Source organism: Pocillopora damicornis, chromosome 9 (genome assembly GCF_964200805.1).
Source record: "Pocillopora damicornis chromosome 9, jaPocDami1.2, whole genome shotgun sequence".
Classification (NCBI taxonomy): domain Eukaryota; kingdom Metazoa; phylum Cnidaria; class Anthozoa; order Scleractinia; family Pocilloporidae; genus Pocillopora; species Pocillopora damicornis.
Window position 1 is genome coordinate 21,891,762 of NC_142678.1, and position 16,892 is coordinate 21,908,653.

The 16,892-nt window shown below is 37.9% G+C and overlaps 2 protein-coding genes and 3 pseudogenes across 2 annotated transcripts; 4 read left to right on the top strand and 1 right to left on the bottom strand.

The window, feature by feature from the left end:
• Positions 1 to 252: 252 nt before the first annotated feature.
• LOC149040673 (RYamide receptor-like) lies at positions 253 to 1,340 on the top strand. Its single transcript, XM_089181728.1, has one exon. It carries the CDS (start codon positions 253 to 255, stop codon positions 1,258 to 1,260), a length of 1,008 nt encoding a protein of 335 aa, XP_089037854.1. The 3' UTR covers positions 1,261 to 1,340.
• A 1,350-nt stretch (positions 1,341 to 2,690) lies between these two features.
• Positions 2,691 to 3,425, top strand: LOC149040674 (neuropeptide FF receptor 1-like). The gene has a single exon (XM_089181587.1). It carries the CDS (start codon positions 2,691 to 2,693, stop codon positions 3,423 to 3,425), a length of 735 nt encoding a protein of 244 aa, XP_089037713.1.
• Positions 3,426 to 6,127: 2,702 nt separating this feature from the next.
• LOC149040675 (uncharacterized) lies at positions 6,128 to 7,204 on the bottom strand (annotated as a pseudogene).
• Positions 7,205 to 11,504: 4,300 nt separating this feature from the next.
• On the top strand, positions 11,505 to 12,694 carry LOC149040676 (RYamide receptor-like; annotated as a pseudogene).
• A 1,950-nt stretch (positions 12,695 to 14,644) lies between these two features.
• On the top strand, positions 14,645 to 15,827 carry LOC149040677 (QRFP-like peptide receptor; annotated as a pseudogene).
• Positions 15,828 to 16,892: the final 1,065 nt, after the last annotated feature.

Here is a 16,892-nt window from a genome sequence, read left to right on the forward strand (position 1 = left end):
AACGACTAATTGTTGACTGGTTTTACAAAGTGGATGCAGCTCGAAAGAATAGTTCGGTAAAAACTGTGAGAAGGTTTTTCCGTAAGGTAAGAGCACTCTTCTACTGTTTTTCAGTTTTATGACACTTCGCATGGAGGGAGCGAAATAACACAATTTTAAAGTTTTTCTGAACAATTTACCTTTGTTTTCTTTAAATAGAGTTGAGGCAGCCTCTAGATAACCACTGACTGAATAAGAACTGATCTCTCAAGAATGTCAGAAAACTTGACTGCAACGATGAATGGAATACAGTCCATGTCGAGCTGCTTCAACCCCATAGCGACGAGAATCGGTGAAACCTTTGCTTACTGCTTGCTATTTCTTGTTTCGTTGGTTGGAAATACCTTCATCGCAATGATTGTCTTCAAGACAAAAACTCTAAGAAAGCCCATTAATTTCTTGATTGTTAACATGGCCATGTCCGATATGCTTGTTCCGATTTTCCTTTTTCCTCGTGAATTGGTTTTGACATACACTCGCTCCTGGCTGATAGGCGATCCGCTTGGTCAAGTGTTATGTAAGCTGAGTATCTATGCATCTAATCTGTCCTTTACTGTGTCTATTCAAAGCCTGGTTTTAATAGCGGTCGATCGATTTGGAGCTGTGATGTTTCCCCTTTGTTCCCCGCTGATTAATTTAAAGCGATGCCGGGTCTTCATTCTCGCCACCTGGTTCATCGCTATGGCTATCTTTTGCCCAAACCTGTTCGCCTCGAAAGTTGTCGAGTCTCCAGAGGGGCTGGCGTGTGTGGCTGATTGGGAGGACGCATTAGGAGAGTCGTCGTCCTACAAAAACTTCGTTTTTGTGATGCAAGTTGTAATTTTTTATGTCCCTTTGGTTTTGATCACAATACTTTACTCTGCCATTACGTTAAAAATCAAATCCCAGAAGATTCCAGGAGAGCAATCAACTAACACAAGAGAAAAACGCTTGAAAAGAAAGCGAAATGTTCTTAAACTGTCCGTCGCCATTGTGTTGGGGTTTGCATTGTGCTGGCTGCCCCTAAGTATTGTTTGGTTCATGTTCTTCAACTCAGACCGAACAATAACATCATCTTGTGGCTTCTATTACTTCTGGTCTGTTTCCTTATTTCTAGCCAAGTCGAACTGTGCGATAAACCCTTGGATCTGTATATGTTTTGATGGACATTATAGTCGAGGTCTCAAGAATATTCTCAGTTGCTCTTCTTTTGGTTCTGACGTTGATCGAGATGCACCGTAGTGTGACCCCCAGGACTCTAAAACTTTATTTCACCTAAGGATTAATTTTTTACTGAGTGTTTTAATTTCAGATTGCGATAAAGTCAGCAAGGTAATTAAAGATTCGAAAGTTGCATTTTTTTAAATTATTAATTAACGAAAAATAAATAAACTTATCAATAGAGAGGCTTTGTCCAAAGGTCAAACCGTTGTTTGAACTTTTGCGTAACGAATGTTTTTGTGAGCTATATTAATCTCATTACTTAATTTAAGGACTTTATTTGAAATTTAAGAGTCTTTTGACCGAAACGTAACTCATTAGGAGACACATATGATGTAGTGAACAAAAGACATCTAAAATGTTTATCAGTAGCTGAGTCGAGTTTGTATCATTACCATAATTGTCATGATATGAAATAGTATTCCCTTTCAAGATGACAATGCAGAATGGAAACACGATGTTAAATAAAATAAAGAAGCATCACTTTTCTTCTCGTCTGTGAAACAGGAAATCTATTTATTAATTGAAATTTTTTGATCCAATATTAACTGCCTCAAAGCCATCGAGAACTCCAGTTGCCTTAAACTTTCTTTTAATATCAGAAAGTCTTTTCTCAGGTGAATATCATGGTGAACAAACTTTTCAAAATCGGATCTACTCTCTTAACTTTAGGATTGGTTGCAAATGATTCGCAAAGTAATAGGATATTATATGACCGAGAAATACAGATTTGAAATAATTAATTCTGTCACTGATGAACCAAAGGGCACAATCTTGTCAGTTATTAGCTTGATGATCCCCACAGACTAACGTTCAGTTGGACCGAACGATCTCCTGTTTCTTCCTGGTGAGCCGGCCTCCTCAGGGGAAAATTAAAGAGACCTTTGACTTCCTCTCGTGTAAATCACTGAGAGATTGCGTTATACTCATCTTTCTTTAAGTTTGTAAAGATATCCGGGAGAAAGGTATGGAAAATAATGGTGATGAAATCGCTGTTCTTTTTCCTGAAGGACATGAAGCAATCCAGATTGCATATTAACCATGGGGAGTTTCGTTCGAGTGACGAGTTGTGATTTGCGTGTGGATAATGAGTTGTTTGAAAGGTGGATATTATGATTTCATTAAATCTTCTATTTCGAATTTTTTTTATGATTTTCTCAACAAGAGTGCTGCAACCTTTAAAAATGGCATTTTTGTGCATCCCCCTTGAACGCCTAACTGCATGCAAAATTTGAAGGAGGGTTGAAAATTTGCATTTCCCAAGATGTTTGATTCTTACTGAGACTTGTTCTTAATTTCTATGTAGATAATCAGGTCTGAATATGATTTTATTATACAATTATGTGAATAATCCGCTGTACGCGTGTGTTATGTCAATAGAGTATAGGTAGGCAATCTTCTGAGTCGCAGAACTGCCGGCTGAAGAAGATACTTATCTCATTGTTGTGAGAATGTCAGCAAACGTGGCGGCAACTGGAATACAATCTATGTCGAGTTGCTTCAACCTCTCAGTAGAAAGAATTGGTTACACTTCTGCTAACTGTCTGCTATTTGCTGTTTCGCTGACTGGAAACGCCTTGATTGGAATGGTTGTGTACAAAACCCGAAGTCTGAGAAATCTCGTCAACTATTTTATTGCAAACATGGCCATATCTGATCTGCTGTTTCCTATTTTCCCGATCCCTCAGGTTTTAGTTCAGTTGAATGCCAACACCTGGCTGATCGATGGTCCTCTTGGCCAAGCATTATGTAAGCTGTCTGGTTATTTAGTTGATTTGTCAAGTGCTGTGTCCATTCAGAGTCTCGTTATAATAGCAGTAGATCGATATAGAGCTGTGGTATTTCCCCTTCGTTCCCCACTGATTAGTTCAAAGCGCGGTCGGTTCTTCATTCTCGCCACTTGGATCATCGCTATGGTTTTCTTCTGCACATCCCTGTTTACTTGGAAAGTTGTGAAGCATCCAGAGGGGCTGGCGTGTGTGAGGCAGTGGAAAGCGGAAGTTGGAGAGTCTTCGCTCAAAGAAACCTTTCCTGTCGCGATGACTATCATATATCTGTATTTTCCTTTGGTTTTTATCGGCATTCTGTACCTTATTATTGCTTTAAAAATGAAAGCCAATAAGATTATGGGATTGCAATCGGTAAACGTTAGAGAACAACGTTTAAAGAGAGAAAAAATGTTCTGAAGATGTGCATTGCAATTGTGTTGGTGTTCGCAGTATTTTGGGTGCCATTCAGCATCTGGTGGCTGTTGTTCCTTTGTTCTTCAGACAGAACAATATCATCGTGTGGCTTTCAATTCTTTGGGGTCATAGCCGTATTTCTGAGGCGATCAAACTGTGCTGTCAATCCTTACATTTGTTTCATTTTCAGTGGAAACTATCGTCAAGGTCTCAAATATCTTTTCAGTTGCTTCTCTGTTAGTCAAGCGCTTAAGTAAATTGCATCCTTGGTTTGATTCCCAAGCTATTGCCTTAAATTATTCACATCCACAAAGGGATTAATTTCTTGATAACCTCCATCAAAAATCTATGTTTCATTTACTAATGATTGTAAGGTAAATATTATCATCTGCTTTTATTCATAAAACATTTGACCGGGCCGTTTGCACGGCATGTAACGGAGTCCAGAGATTGGTTTCGTTACTCGCTATGTTATCAGTCTACATAAAAAAGAAATAAAAACAAGATTTTTAACATGATCGTGACGTATTTTGATTTGTAACACATGAGTGGTCAAGAAGTGCTTTTATTTGTGACCAATCATGTATTAAAAATTAGATGAGGAAGTGGCAAGTCGAGATAGGTCAGGGTAAGAGTATATAGTGCCTCAAATACATTTAATCGGTTCCTCACAGCGCAAAGGAAGGCTTGTTTCTTCACTTTAGTTCCATGGCTGGCACCTGAGCTTGAGGTCTCTTTCAGTTTGTCCATTAGGGTTGAAAGAAGTTTACAGAAGACTTAACTATTTGAAATAAATTGCAACCTTTACAAATTGGATTCCTCATTTGTATCTGATTTCAAATCCGATGACTAAGTTCCAATGCTCCATGTCTCTCCACTTTTCCAAAATTTGGTGTAACAAAAAAGAAAGACAGACAGCCCATTTTGTCTGTGTACAGTTCAATGATAATTACACTTTTTGAGCCCAAGAAAGGACACGTACAGCTTTTCATAACGCTTTTCCCTACACCGAAAGGCCAGAACATGTCACTGAAAATACTGTTATTTATATTGTGGTTATTCATGAATACATCACGAATTTTGTGTACTTTTAAGTATCAGAAAGGCCGCAAAATGTACACAGCCTCTAACTGATGTACAAGACACACTAACTGTCAAACAGATTCAACAACATTAATGGCTTTCTGCCAAAACTGATTTCACCACTGAGCGTCTTACTACCAAGTATTTTTATGAAGGTGGTAACAATAACTCTCACGTTTATGGAGTAGATCTTTTACAATAAATTGTGAATATATACTTAGAGAGTTGTAGAGAGGCTACATGCAACAATAATTATGTACACAGTCTTTATTTGGTGCTCTAGGCATGGTGGGATTGTGACGCAAAAACTCAAATACAGTAAAGGCTTTAGACCAACACATTTTCAAAAGAAAAAACATACCAAATAAAGACAGGAAAAAAATTTAATAAGTGAGTAAGGAAAAAGTGTTTTCGCTGGAAAAAATCTTTTGGATTCGTTCCTCATGGAAAACTAATTCTAACTCATTAAAAGAAGTTTAGCTGCAGAAAGTACCTCAAGTTAATTGTTAGTAATCAGCTCTATTTTCTTTATTGAGAATATAGATAGCCTCCTGAAAACTGCTCTAAAGAAGAACTGGTATCTCAGTTCCAAGAATGTCAGTAAATGAGACTGTAGTGATAAATGGAACACAGACCGTGTCGTCCTGCTTTAATTACGAAGCACTAAGGATCGCTTAGCAGCAAATGTTGCAACAGCAGCAGCAATACCAAATGATGATGCAGCAGCAGTCACAGCTTTTTTTGTCTGTTGTAGAGAAACTATCTAAGAACTAACTGATATAAAAGAAATGACTGATCTGAGGCTGATCGTATTTATTAAAATTCCCTGGATGTTGTTTTAGGGATTGATTTCATGTTTGATTCTTGGAACTGTTTACTGGTGTGTTTGAAATGGCAAAAACATGAATTGTGATGATTTTATTGGTATTTTACCTTTTGCATTGATTGGCTTTTCATATTAGTGTGCAGAAGAGTAATAAGCTTTTGGATCACAGTTCCTTTTCAACTTACTGATTTATTTGAATAGAAAAGGTATAACATTACATGGCTTATGGCAATGCCTTTAGTCAGAGAGGGTTTAAAGAGTTTTTCAAAATGCCAACCTCACCTTTTGTTACGTAAAAATAAATGCTTAATTGCAATAGATACACTGTTATATGTGCTATTATTGTAAAATGAACTGGTTGCATAACTTTCTGTCATGCAGATTAAAGTTGATATATGATCTAACTGTTTTTAATTTTGGAGCCTGTGAGTAAGCTTTCTGACGGGTGAAAGAGAAATAAAGATAAAAAAAAATAAAAATTCTCACTCCAAACACCCCCCTCGCCCTCTCCCTTCTGAACAGAGGTTGCCCACAGGCTTAACAAAAATGAAAAATTATCCTACCTGAAGTTGTATAATAGTTGAATTCCCATTTTAAGCCAAATAAGACTGAGCCATCTCACTTCCCCCTCCGGATAAAAGGAATAATGAATGGAGCCTAAAAAACGCCTTCAAGTAGGCTAATTGTGGTAAAGTTAGGCATTGACATAATACAATTCCATTTTAAAATTTTAAACCATGCAGAAATGTAAAGCTCAAGTAACGCAACACAGTCAACCAAGCTGCGCATACATGACTTAAGAAAAGTACTCTTGTAATGAAGGTGTTCCTAAGTTGAAAAAAGTACTTGTGGATGTTGGATATAAACACGTTCTAGCATTAGTTAACAGTGCACAAACAATATACATTTTCCTCACTGCACTTAACCCTATCTTTAAATTTTTCTTAAAATCAAGGAAACTAAAATAGTTGATTATGTCTCCGAAAACCCATTCAACACTTGATCTAACAGCGCTCATGGAAGTATTGAACTGCTGCTGTAGTGGTGTGAGATGCAAGCCTCTAAAATGGTGTTTGTAGCTGAGGTCGCAACGGGTATCCTAGGTCACCATAAATGCATAAAGGATTTCCTAAAGGCGAGCGAGAGTGAAGCCGTAACTGTGGTAACAGGCCAGAATCAGCTAACATGCCACTATCGTGTCGCTTCCCCTCAACTGGACCGTACAAGTTAGCAATTAGTCCATTAGGGGCAACCACGGATTGGAACTTGATAGCATGAACCCTTTTGTGTCCATTGTATTAACTCCTCTGTAAATTTCCAGGTCTACAAACTGGCCTGACTGTCCCGTCAACAAATCCTCAACAGTTTGTATAGGGAGCTCCAGCCCCATGAATGACATCAGCACAGGTTTGAAGATTGGCAGGGGAAAGCCAAGCTTGGTTAAAGTTTCTCAAGCGATGACAATGCTGATTGTATATGACATCCATCATTGCATTTGTTATTATGCTAAACTTTGGAACGGGTCTAGCAAACCGAGGGCACATATCGCTGTAGCGAATAGGATATGCAAACCGTTTTAAAAGAACGCACAGAGCCTCAATTCCATCGACAACAAGTCTTTTATACAAACAACTTCATCAGGAACTTGTAGCACATCCTTTAGAAGATGAATATCATTCTTTAAGAAGCGAAATTCAGCTTTACACTCGTCGTCACAAAGGTCATCTAAATCGAACGGGTCGTACTTCCAGTAGGGGAGATCAGGGTTCTTCGAAGTATTCATATCGTAAAGAAGAATAAATTCTTCATCGTTTAGTAGGTTTTCTTCAAAGCCGAAAAGTAGACATTCTCTTACGCTTCGTAAGTTTGGCATTTTCGAATTATGTTCGGAGACCTTCTAAACAGCTTCTGGGAAAAATATTTTCATAATTTCCCGCCAAATCAGGTCTTTGTGCGACGCGCGCGACCCTGCTTGCGTACGTAGCACGAATGGCGACGACTGCCACGAGGACGTCAACTACCGAACACGAATTTCGACGACGTCCTCCTAAGTGACGTCGTCCTTGCGTAAGGTCTCTAATATTTCACGGAGATTGTCCGATTTTTGATGTACTCATACTGTGCTGTAAACCCCTGCATTTGTTTTATATTCATTGGACATTACCGCCAGGGTCTTAAAAATCTCCTCAGTTGCTTCTCTATGGCGCCCAGCGCTAATCAAGTTGCACCGCCGTAGCTTAAGCCCCGCACTATAAAATGCTATTCAGTCATAATTAAGGATAAATTTCGTACTGACCGTTTTAACTAGAACTTAAGGAAAGTCAACTTTGCAGTAAAAAAGGTATTTTTAGTAAAAAATCTCAGTTAAATAACAGAGGTGAACTTTGTAAATTGTCAGCTTGATGTTTTTAAAAACTGCAATAACAAAGACGTTCTCTGGTTCCGCTAGAAACTGATCGTTTATTCGCATTCAACTGCATGTCAAAAAATCAGAGGAAGATAAGAAGTCAGGTATAAAAGCTTAATTTTTTAAAACGGAAAATCTTGTTGAACTCAAGAAACTTTCTGCAACGGTTAAACCGTTGTTTTTACAGTTGTTTTGTGACATATGTGTTTATTCTGGGTACAAATGTTAAAGACGATACTTGAGCTGCTTAGACTTCGACTAAGATGTAACACACCAAGAATTAAAATATGATGTAAAGGAAAGAAAAGAAAAGAAGTACTATTTAACAGTATTCAGGGGTTTTTGTTTTGTTACCAGTTGTCTGTTCAGTGTTTAAGAGGAAAAATGAAATATACATATAGGTAATGTCTTGATGTCTACGGAGGAGAAGTTACTTTTCTTTGCACAGAGTTTTCATACAGCCAGTTGAAAAGTGTATCAACATCGTAGCACCTTTAGAAACTAACAGCAATATAGTCGAACCTGAATTCAGCGGTCACTCGAGGGGAATAGGCTCGGTTGTACTTCTTCGGAGAGTCAGTAAACGGAGTGCTTTCAACAGGGAAGTTTGGTGACGTAAATAAATTAACAAGTTAGTGAAATAAACTCCCCGAAAAGATGTACAAGACTTAAAGCAAGAAGCGTATTTCTGTCTGAATGGATTTCAATATAAACTAACTAATTCAAGCAAAATTTCGCAGTTTATTCTGTTCAATTCTTATATTAAAAGTTTGAGTTCAGAGCCAAAGATTGGTTAAAAAAGGAGAAAATTATCGTTTGCCTTAAACAAGTTCAGGGATACGGTTTATCGAAACCGATATTTATTCGTTTTCACTCTCTCGTCCTTTTGTTCTTCCTTGTTTCACCGCGGGGACTGAAATTTGTCGCTCGGCGATGTTTACATTTTGAATTGCTGGCCTCACCGAACCACAGAAGGTTGATGAGTGTATGCAGTCGATTAAAGCAACGGAGATATCATGTTTGCTGTAATCCTCCAAAATATCTTAAGTAAAATTAGAGGAGAATACTGATCTTGTTCTAGGCTTGTGTGAATTTTTGTCGTTTCAAAGTGTAAAAGGTGAAAGCAGACGGTAAAACGTTGCATAGTCATCTTTTGCAATACTATTTGCCGCCAACGACGCGTTTAACCTCTTTATTTTACAACAACTTCCTTTCTCATACGTGATGATTCTGAGACAAGCTGTCAACTGTCATTTAACATCAATAAATTATTCTATTTCGGTGCTCGCCATTCTATCACGTGCTTTATTCACTGATGTTTGCCTTTAGATTCAGATCATGCCTTGCGCTGAACTAACTTCTTTAGAAATGACTTGTTTTTCCTTTTTTATGGGTAAATAAATTTCTCTAAAATTGTTGTTTTCACTTCTTGTCATCCAATTCTGTCTGTAATCATACTCGTGATTAACAAATCGGACTCCGCTTCGCAGTTGTTCGATTTAGTTAATCACTCGTATGATTACAGACCGAATTGGACTCCACTCGGTCCTATTACCATTACTTATCTGTTTCGCTTTCAATGGAAATTGTCGTCAAGGCCTTAGGAATCTCTTTAGCTGATTTCTTTGTGGTTGACTCAAATGTTTTTTATAGTTTGAGCCCCGACAGCTTATTTCATTTTTGTAATTTTCCATTCGCAATTATTTTTTTTTAAATCGAAAGAAAGGAAATACGATATTTTTTATGGAGCGGCTTTACGCGATAAAAATGGACGAATTATGTCGATTAATACGTCACCGTTAAAAGAATTTCGAAATTCTTTAAATAGAAAGTGACTTATTAATTAAGCTGACAGCTGGAAATTCCCAAGAAGGAATGTTTACACGAAAAGTAGTCTCGCAATATGCAAAGGTGTTTAAAGATAAAGACAGATTAATTAAGTTATTATGACAGGGATAGTTTACCATAAGGTTGTTTTGCAGCCATTGTTTTTGTAGTTAAATAAGACGAAAAAAACAGTGACCTCATTAGTCAAGAAGAATACGGAACTTCAATTTCTAAGATTGATCTTTTCCAGCACTAATCGTAGTTTTATTTCAATTGGCGCTAAACTTAAATCATCCGCTCAGCTGAAGGGAAGTTTCGTGAACATAATACCATTAACCATAAGCTTAATGTGTTCAACTCCACATCTCACTCGTTCGCTGCGCTCACTCGCAAGCTATCGATTTCAACGCTCGAAGAGAACTTCCATATCTACGCGCGCCCATGTATTATTCTCTATATATCAGACTTACTGCTGATATATAACAAAAATGGGCCATTAATACTACTTTGAAGTGAAACTCCTTCGAATAATTACTTTGAGATGAAGTTTAAAAGTCGGGATACAACTCAATCGCCCCCGGAAAAAAAAAAAAAAAACCAGATATCTTGTCTACTGGTATTCTGGCACTTGCTCATTCAAAATGACCGGCCAAGGAAGTTGAAATAAACCAACATCTTCAAAATCCTCAGAAAAAAGTCACTTCAGACCGCACGACTTCATGTATATACCAAACTAGCAGCTCAAAGAATTTTTAAGAAAATTTCCATGACGGCTTAAGCTATTATTTAGAATAATTATGGCTTAATGATAGTTTGATATTTATAATTCTAGGTACATATTTTGTAAACATGTTTTTGTAGAGCGCTGTCGTTGAAATTTTCCCAAGAGGTAAAAGGATCAGATAGAAAATAAGATCGAATTGATCACATGTAGCCTCCAGTTAATAAAGACAAAACACATTATGTAACCACAGCTCTTTCATGACCATTGCGTTCACAAAAACTTAACCCGTCCCCGCCTTGTTATACCCGAAAACGTATAATTAAAATCCTCTTTTTTTCACAATTAAAAGCAAGTTAACATATTGTTTGAATGAGTGTGCTTGAAATGGTTTTTAAACGAAGGGAAGATAATATAAGAAAAGATACGCATAACTTGACACACATTCCTCGCTTTTTGTTAGCTGATATAAGTTTTTCACGACTCATTGTGGCTTGGAAACTGACATCCGTCAATCGTCTGTTACGCAAATAGTAAGCAAATAAGCGATCAATTAACAAATACAAAAATCAGCATCAAGTTACTGAAGCACAAATTTATGATGTGTATTGAAAGCGTCAAAAAACCTTTACAGTTTTACACCGAATATACTGTTGCAATTGACAAAGATGTTTATAAATAAGGACATGCACGTTATTTTGTGGCAGATTCTTTCCACGAGGTAGTATCGCTTCTTTATAGCTAATTTTTACGACACAAAATAAAAAATGTGATACCTAACAAGTTCTCAGGGAAGTCTCTCCTTTACTTAAACTGAATGTTGTAATTACCAGCTGTTACATACACGTCAAGAGATGAAAATAGACTGAGAAAATGGAACTTTCTAAAACTGTTCCTGAGCCCTATGATATTTCTATTCAAAGTACAATTATCCAAATGTGATCATTCCCAACTATTTCATTTGAGGTAACTACGGTTGCAGATACTTTTGCTAATCAAAATGAAGGTTCAGCGTACATCTGTCGATATTCTTGAATTTCTGGAGAAGCTTTTGCCAACGATATATTTGAAAAAGCATATCGTTTGCTTAATTTCGGACAACAGCTGATTCCAACCATACTTTTCTTAGTTAGAGGTCTCAGGTGAAGACTGTCGATTTTCTAGAATTTTCCTAGGCATGTTCATTAATTAAACATGTGAAAGTTTGATCTATATAAGATGGATAGGATGTGTTTTCATCCAGTCGAGTTTAGGTACCCACCGCAAGGCTGTTGGCTGAAGAAAAACCTGATCTCTTGGTATCGAAAAATGTCTGCAAACGTGACAGCAATGGTGAATGGAACATAGTCCATGTCGAGCTGCTTCAACCCCACAGCGACAAGAATTGGTAAAACCTTCGCCTACTGTCTACTATTTGTTGTGTCGCTGGCTGCGAATACCTTCATTGGAATAATTGTCTATAGGACGAAAACTCTGAGAACACCAATCAACATTTTGATTGTAAACATGGCAATCTCTGATCTGTTGTTCCCGATTTTCTACTTTCCTCGAATTCTTCTACTATTATACACGGCCGGCCACTGGCTGGTTGGCGGTCCCCTTGGCCAAGCGGTGTGTAAACTGAGTTCCTTCGCTACAGATGTCTCAACTCTAGTGTCAATTCAGAGCCTGTTGTTGATCGCAGTGGATCGATTTGTAGCTGTAGTATTTCCTCTCCGTTCCCCACTGATCAGTTCAAAGCAGTGCCGGTACTTCATTCTCGTCATTTGGATCGTCGCCATGGCAGTCCATTGCCCATATTTGATCGCCTTTAAAGTTCTTGAGTATCCAGAAGGGCTAGTTTGTTCGTCACAGTGGAATGACACATTTGGAGAGTACCTATCGCGGCAAACCTACTTACTGGGATTGTTCGTTGTTACCAGATATGTCCCTTTGGTTTTGATTGCCATACTTTATTTTGTCATTTCCTTAAAAATTAAATCGCAGAAGATTCCAGGGAAGCAATCAGCTAACGCAAGAGAACGGCGTTTGAAGAAAGAAAAAAATGTTCTTAATATGTCCGTTGCCATTGTCCTGGTGTTCGCCGTATGCTTCTTGCCATTCAGCATCTACGCCTTGCTGTTCCTTTATTCATCAAACATGGCTATATGGTCATCTTGTGGCATACGATACTTTGTAACTATTTCCCTTCTTCTGGCGCACTCGTACTGTGCTGTAAATCCTTGCATCTGTTTTATCTTCAGTGGTAATTATCGTCAAGGTCTCAAGAATCTCTTCGGTTGTTTTCCTACAGGCGAAGCTGCTTAGTTATCGTTTTCTCCCCAGCCTTCTGCATGCTGTTTGGATTTATCCATGCATTGATGTGGCTGAACATGCCCGCCGTTTCTTTATCCCTATTTATAGAGAATTTGAGCAGAGAAATTTTTGAGACGCGGGCAGCAACAGGAGAAAGAATAAAACTAAATCTGGCGCGATTTGACACTAATTCATCGACCGTAAGGAATAAGAACTTTTAACTTGCAGCTGCCGTCCGCGTCTGCCGTCGATGCTTAAGCTCCCTAATAACTACACTTACGAAGTAGTTGGTGCGGCGAAACCCATCCATCAAATGATTTACTGTTTGGTGACAGCAAACTTTCCACATTTTACAACTCTGGCCATCTCTTTCTGACTTGTTGAAACTGTTCGTAATCCCTTTTAGAAGAGCCTCGCTATATTGCTTCTGAAATTTTTGACTTGGCACCCGAAAAAAAACAGCCCGTACGTATTTTCAACTGGTCAGGCTAAGTGACAATAGACGTTGTTGAGATAATGTGGGATCTCCTTAAGACACACGCCAGCGGCAACGCGTAATAAATTAAAGAAAAACTTTAGTGCTGAAGTTAATCAGAAAGGGAATACTGTAAACGTTGTAGCGGTAACGTGTAATAAATTAAAGAAGAAGCTTTAGAGTTGGAGTTAATCAGTAAGGGAATACTGTAAACGTTGTAGCGGCAACGCGTAATTGATTAAAGAAGAAGCTTCCGTGAGCACAATTCTTGGTACCTACCGTCCAGTTTGCTCATACAAGCTAGTTTCCTTCAAACGCCCCAACAATTGGCGTTTTTGCGACTAAAGGTTAAAATTTGCCAATTTTTCCGCCTAACGGCTAAACTTTTAGGCCGTTTTATGCCTAACGGTGAACCCGATCGAGAGCCTCTAAGAGGAGTATAACTTATTCAATATTTCCTTACAATCTCGAAATTCATTGCCTATGGTAAATCTTCGCGTATTGTTATTATTTATCATTTTGTGGCGAAATAAACTTAATACTTGCTGAAAATGAAGAAAATCATAAAAGCGTCCTCCTCGAATAACCGGTTACTCTGAAAGTCTAAAAATGTATTAAGCGCCCAGGGCGTTTACTCGAAAAAATACGGCGATCCTCGTTTTACGCACATACACGACGTCGATTTAACCACGAACTCAAATGAGAATTCATTGTCGGCGGAAAACTGCAATCCCTTCCTGATAGATTATGCTGATGTCCCGTGGACTGGTAACGAATTAGCAGGTGATAACGTAGAAAACTGTCATACTTTCCTCTAGATTTCTCCTACTTTCCGGCTCCACCATAGTTGCCGACGTGTCTTCACAGTTTTCTACGTCACAGCTATGTAATATGATCGTTTTGGCCGCGCGCTTAATGGCGGTACTTTTTGGCCACTAAATCGTACTTTGAATGCACATAAAATTGGTCAAGGAAAACTCTCTAGGCGCTAAGGTCGATTATTTCTAACTTTAAAAACAGCTATTAACCGGAAAATGCAAAAAAAAAATTTCGCGTCACAGGCACTTTAAGACATGATCCATGACAACAAACCCAAACAATTTAAAATTCAAACATCCCTTTTATAACTTCTTTTTTCACCTGCCGAAATGAGTTTAAGAATTCTAGGTAATTAGAGTTAAAGTGCCCATGACACAAAATTTTTTTTGGCGTAAATATTTAGCTTATTATGTGTACAAACCAATTCCCATAAAAGAAAAATTTCAAAAAACTTAGAACTCGGTTTTTTCAGGCCCTAAAGCGCTTTTATTTTGTCTTAAAAGTGTCCCGTGGACTTGTAACGAATTAGCGGGTGATAACGTAGAAAACTGTGAAACTTTCTTCTAGATTTCTCCTTCTTTCCGGCTCCACCATAGTTGCCGACGGCAATTTTAAAAACAGCTATTAACTGGAAAATACAAAGAAAATTTCGTGATCTATGACAACAAACCCAAATAAAGACCTTAAATGATTGGTTTCAGTGTGCATCATCAAAATAAAATATTCAAATGTTCACATCACTTCCACAGCAAGCGGTAATACAAATAGAGGTGTTTGTGACTTCCATAAGATAATACTTGACTTTAACGGTGACTGAAGAACGCGTCTACGAAATGTCCACGAACTTGAGCGCAACAATGAATGCAACTCAGCCGTCGAACTGCTATAATCCCACAGCATTGAGGATTGGGCACACAATTGCTTACTGCGTAATATTTATTATTTCTGTGGTTGGAAATTCCTTTATTGGAATAATTGTTTACAAGACAAAAACCATGCGAAAACCCATCAACTATCTAATTGTGAACATGGCTATGTCAGACCTACTGTTTCCGATATTCTTGATCCCGAAAACTGTAGTAGAGATACATGACGATGATTGGCCCATTAGAGGCCATCTTGGCGAGGTTTTGTGTAAGCTCGCTCCTTTTTCAGCCGATCTCTCCTTTGCTGTGTCAATTCAGAGCCTTGTGCTCATAGCAGTGGATCGATTTGTAGCTGTGGTATTTCCCCTCCGTTCTCCGCTCTTCGGTTCAAAATTGTATCGCTTCTTTATTCTCGCCACGTGGATCATCGCCATGGCTACATTCATCCCGTATCTGGTCGCGTTCAAGCTGGTCGAATATGATCATGAGTACAAGTGTGTGCGGCAATGGATGCGTGTTTTTGACGATTCCTCGTCGGTGACAAAATACTTTATGGCACTTTTTATTACATTTTTTTATATTCCCTTCGTTCTGATGTTTATTCTATATCTTGCGATTTTTTTGAAACTGAAGTCCCAGAGAGGACCAGGCGAACACTCAATGAACGCTTAAATTCAGCGCTTGAGAAGGGAGAGAAATGCGCTGAAGCTTTCCATTGCTATTGTGTTAGGGTTTGCTGTATGCTGGATTCCATTCAGTATTTTTGCATTAGTACGTATGTTTGTAGATGAAAACAATGCTACAATGTCCTGTGGATTCAAACAGTTATTAGAGCAAGTTGCTCTGCTACTGAGTCGAACAAATAGCGCTATGAACCCCTGCATCTGTTTTATTTTCAGTGGAAATTATCGCCAAGGTCTTAAGAATCTCCTCGGCTGCTGAGTGAGTTGCCAGGGCTAATAAAGATGCAATGTATCATGGCAGCCGCTTTGGAATATAATAAGAATTGTTTGTAAACTGAACTGAAACTAAATTAAATACATCATCATGAAAAGTAAAGAACATCCACACTGAGGGGTTTAGAAACGAATCTGTTGCCGAAAAAACATTTTTTTCCTAAGGGTGAACCGTTGATATGCATTAAGGAATCCTGTCAACGTTGCATTAGAAACAACTATGAATAAAAAGTTTTAATTCCTGTCGGATATGGAATATCATCTTCATTTGGATTATATTATAAATACCATACAGAACACAGGAAGAAACTTATCATTTTATCAATCAATTTATAGAAGATACGACCATGTCAGATGTATTAATCCAAATTGTCTAGATTCCGAACGCTCAATCACCAACTTTGTTTCGTGAGGAAACATTTACTTTGCATCAAATATTGCTTACTTCTGGTAAGAATACCATATAAGAAAGTTTTTCATTAGGCCTCGTTTGTTCAAACAGGTGCTCATACTGGTAAAACTTTAGCAAACACCTAAATGGAGATTCAAAAATAGGACGCGATATGCTGGCGACATCCTGACGCAAGTATCAAATAGTTGATTCTCTCAATCGTATATTGTGGGTGGAAAAATATCTGAAAGAGGAAAGCTACTGGCAACAGAATATAAACATTTAATATTCTCTTGCTATTGATTAAACAATTCTGTTCAAATAGAGTCCGCTTGTTGACGTCTGTCAGATCTCTTTTCTTTATTTCGAATAGTAACATTCAGTAAATAAAGTTTTCTTGTCTTCCCACCCCCTCAATTTCTTCATGAATCTCGCCTGTCGGAGGCTTACAGCCAGGAAAGGCAAGCGCGGAGGCAGGCGCATAAAAGATGCACGCAGAGGTTTCCTTGGACGAAGTTTCGTTTTATATTTCTTAATTGAAATAAGAGAAAGGGCTGCCAATGACTCACTTATTTAGTACAAAATTGTCGAGAAATCATGACTAGTTAATGATATGAAAGAGAACACGGATTCTTTTACACTTTACCCCCTATAATTCTGATTAAGATTTCATATATAATATAAACATATTCAAATTAAATAAAGACAGACGAAAAGATATGAACATGTTCAAATAAAGACAGACGGAACTTAATCACTTCTTACTACAGGCTTCAGATAACACCCAGTTTTCATGAAGCATAA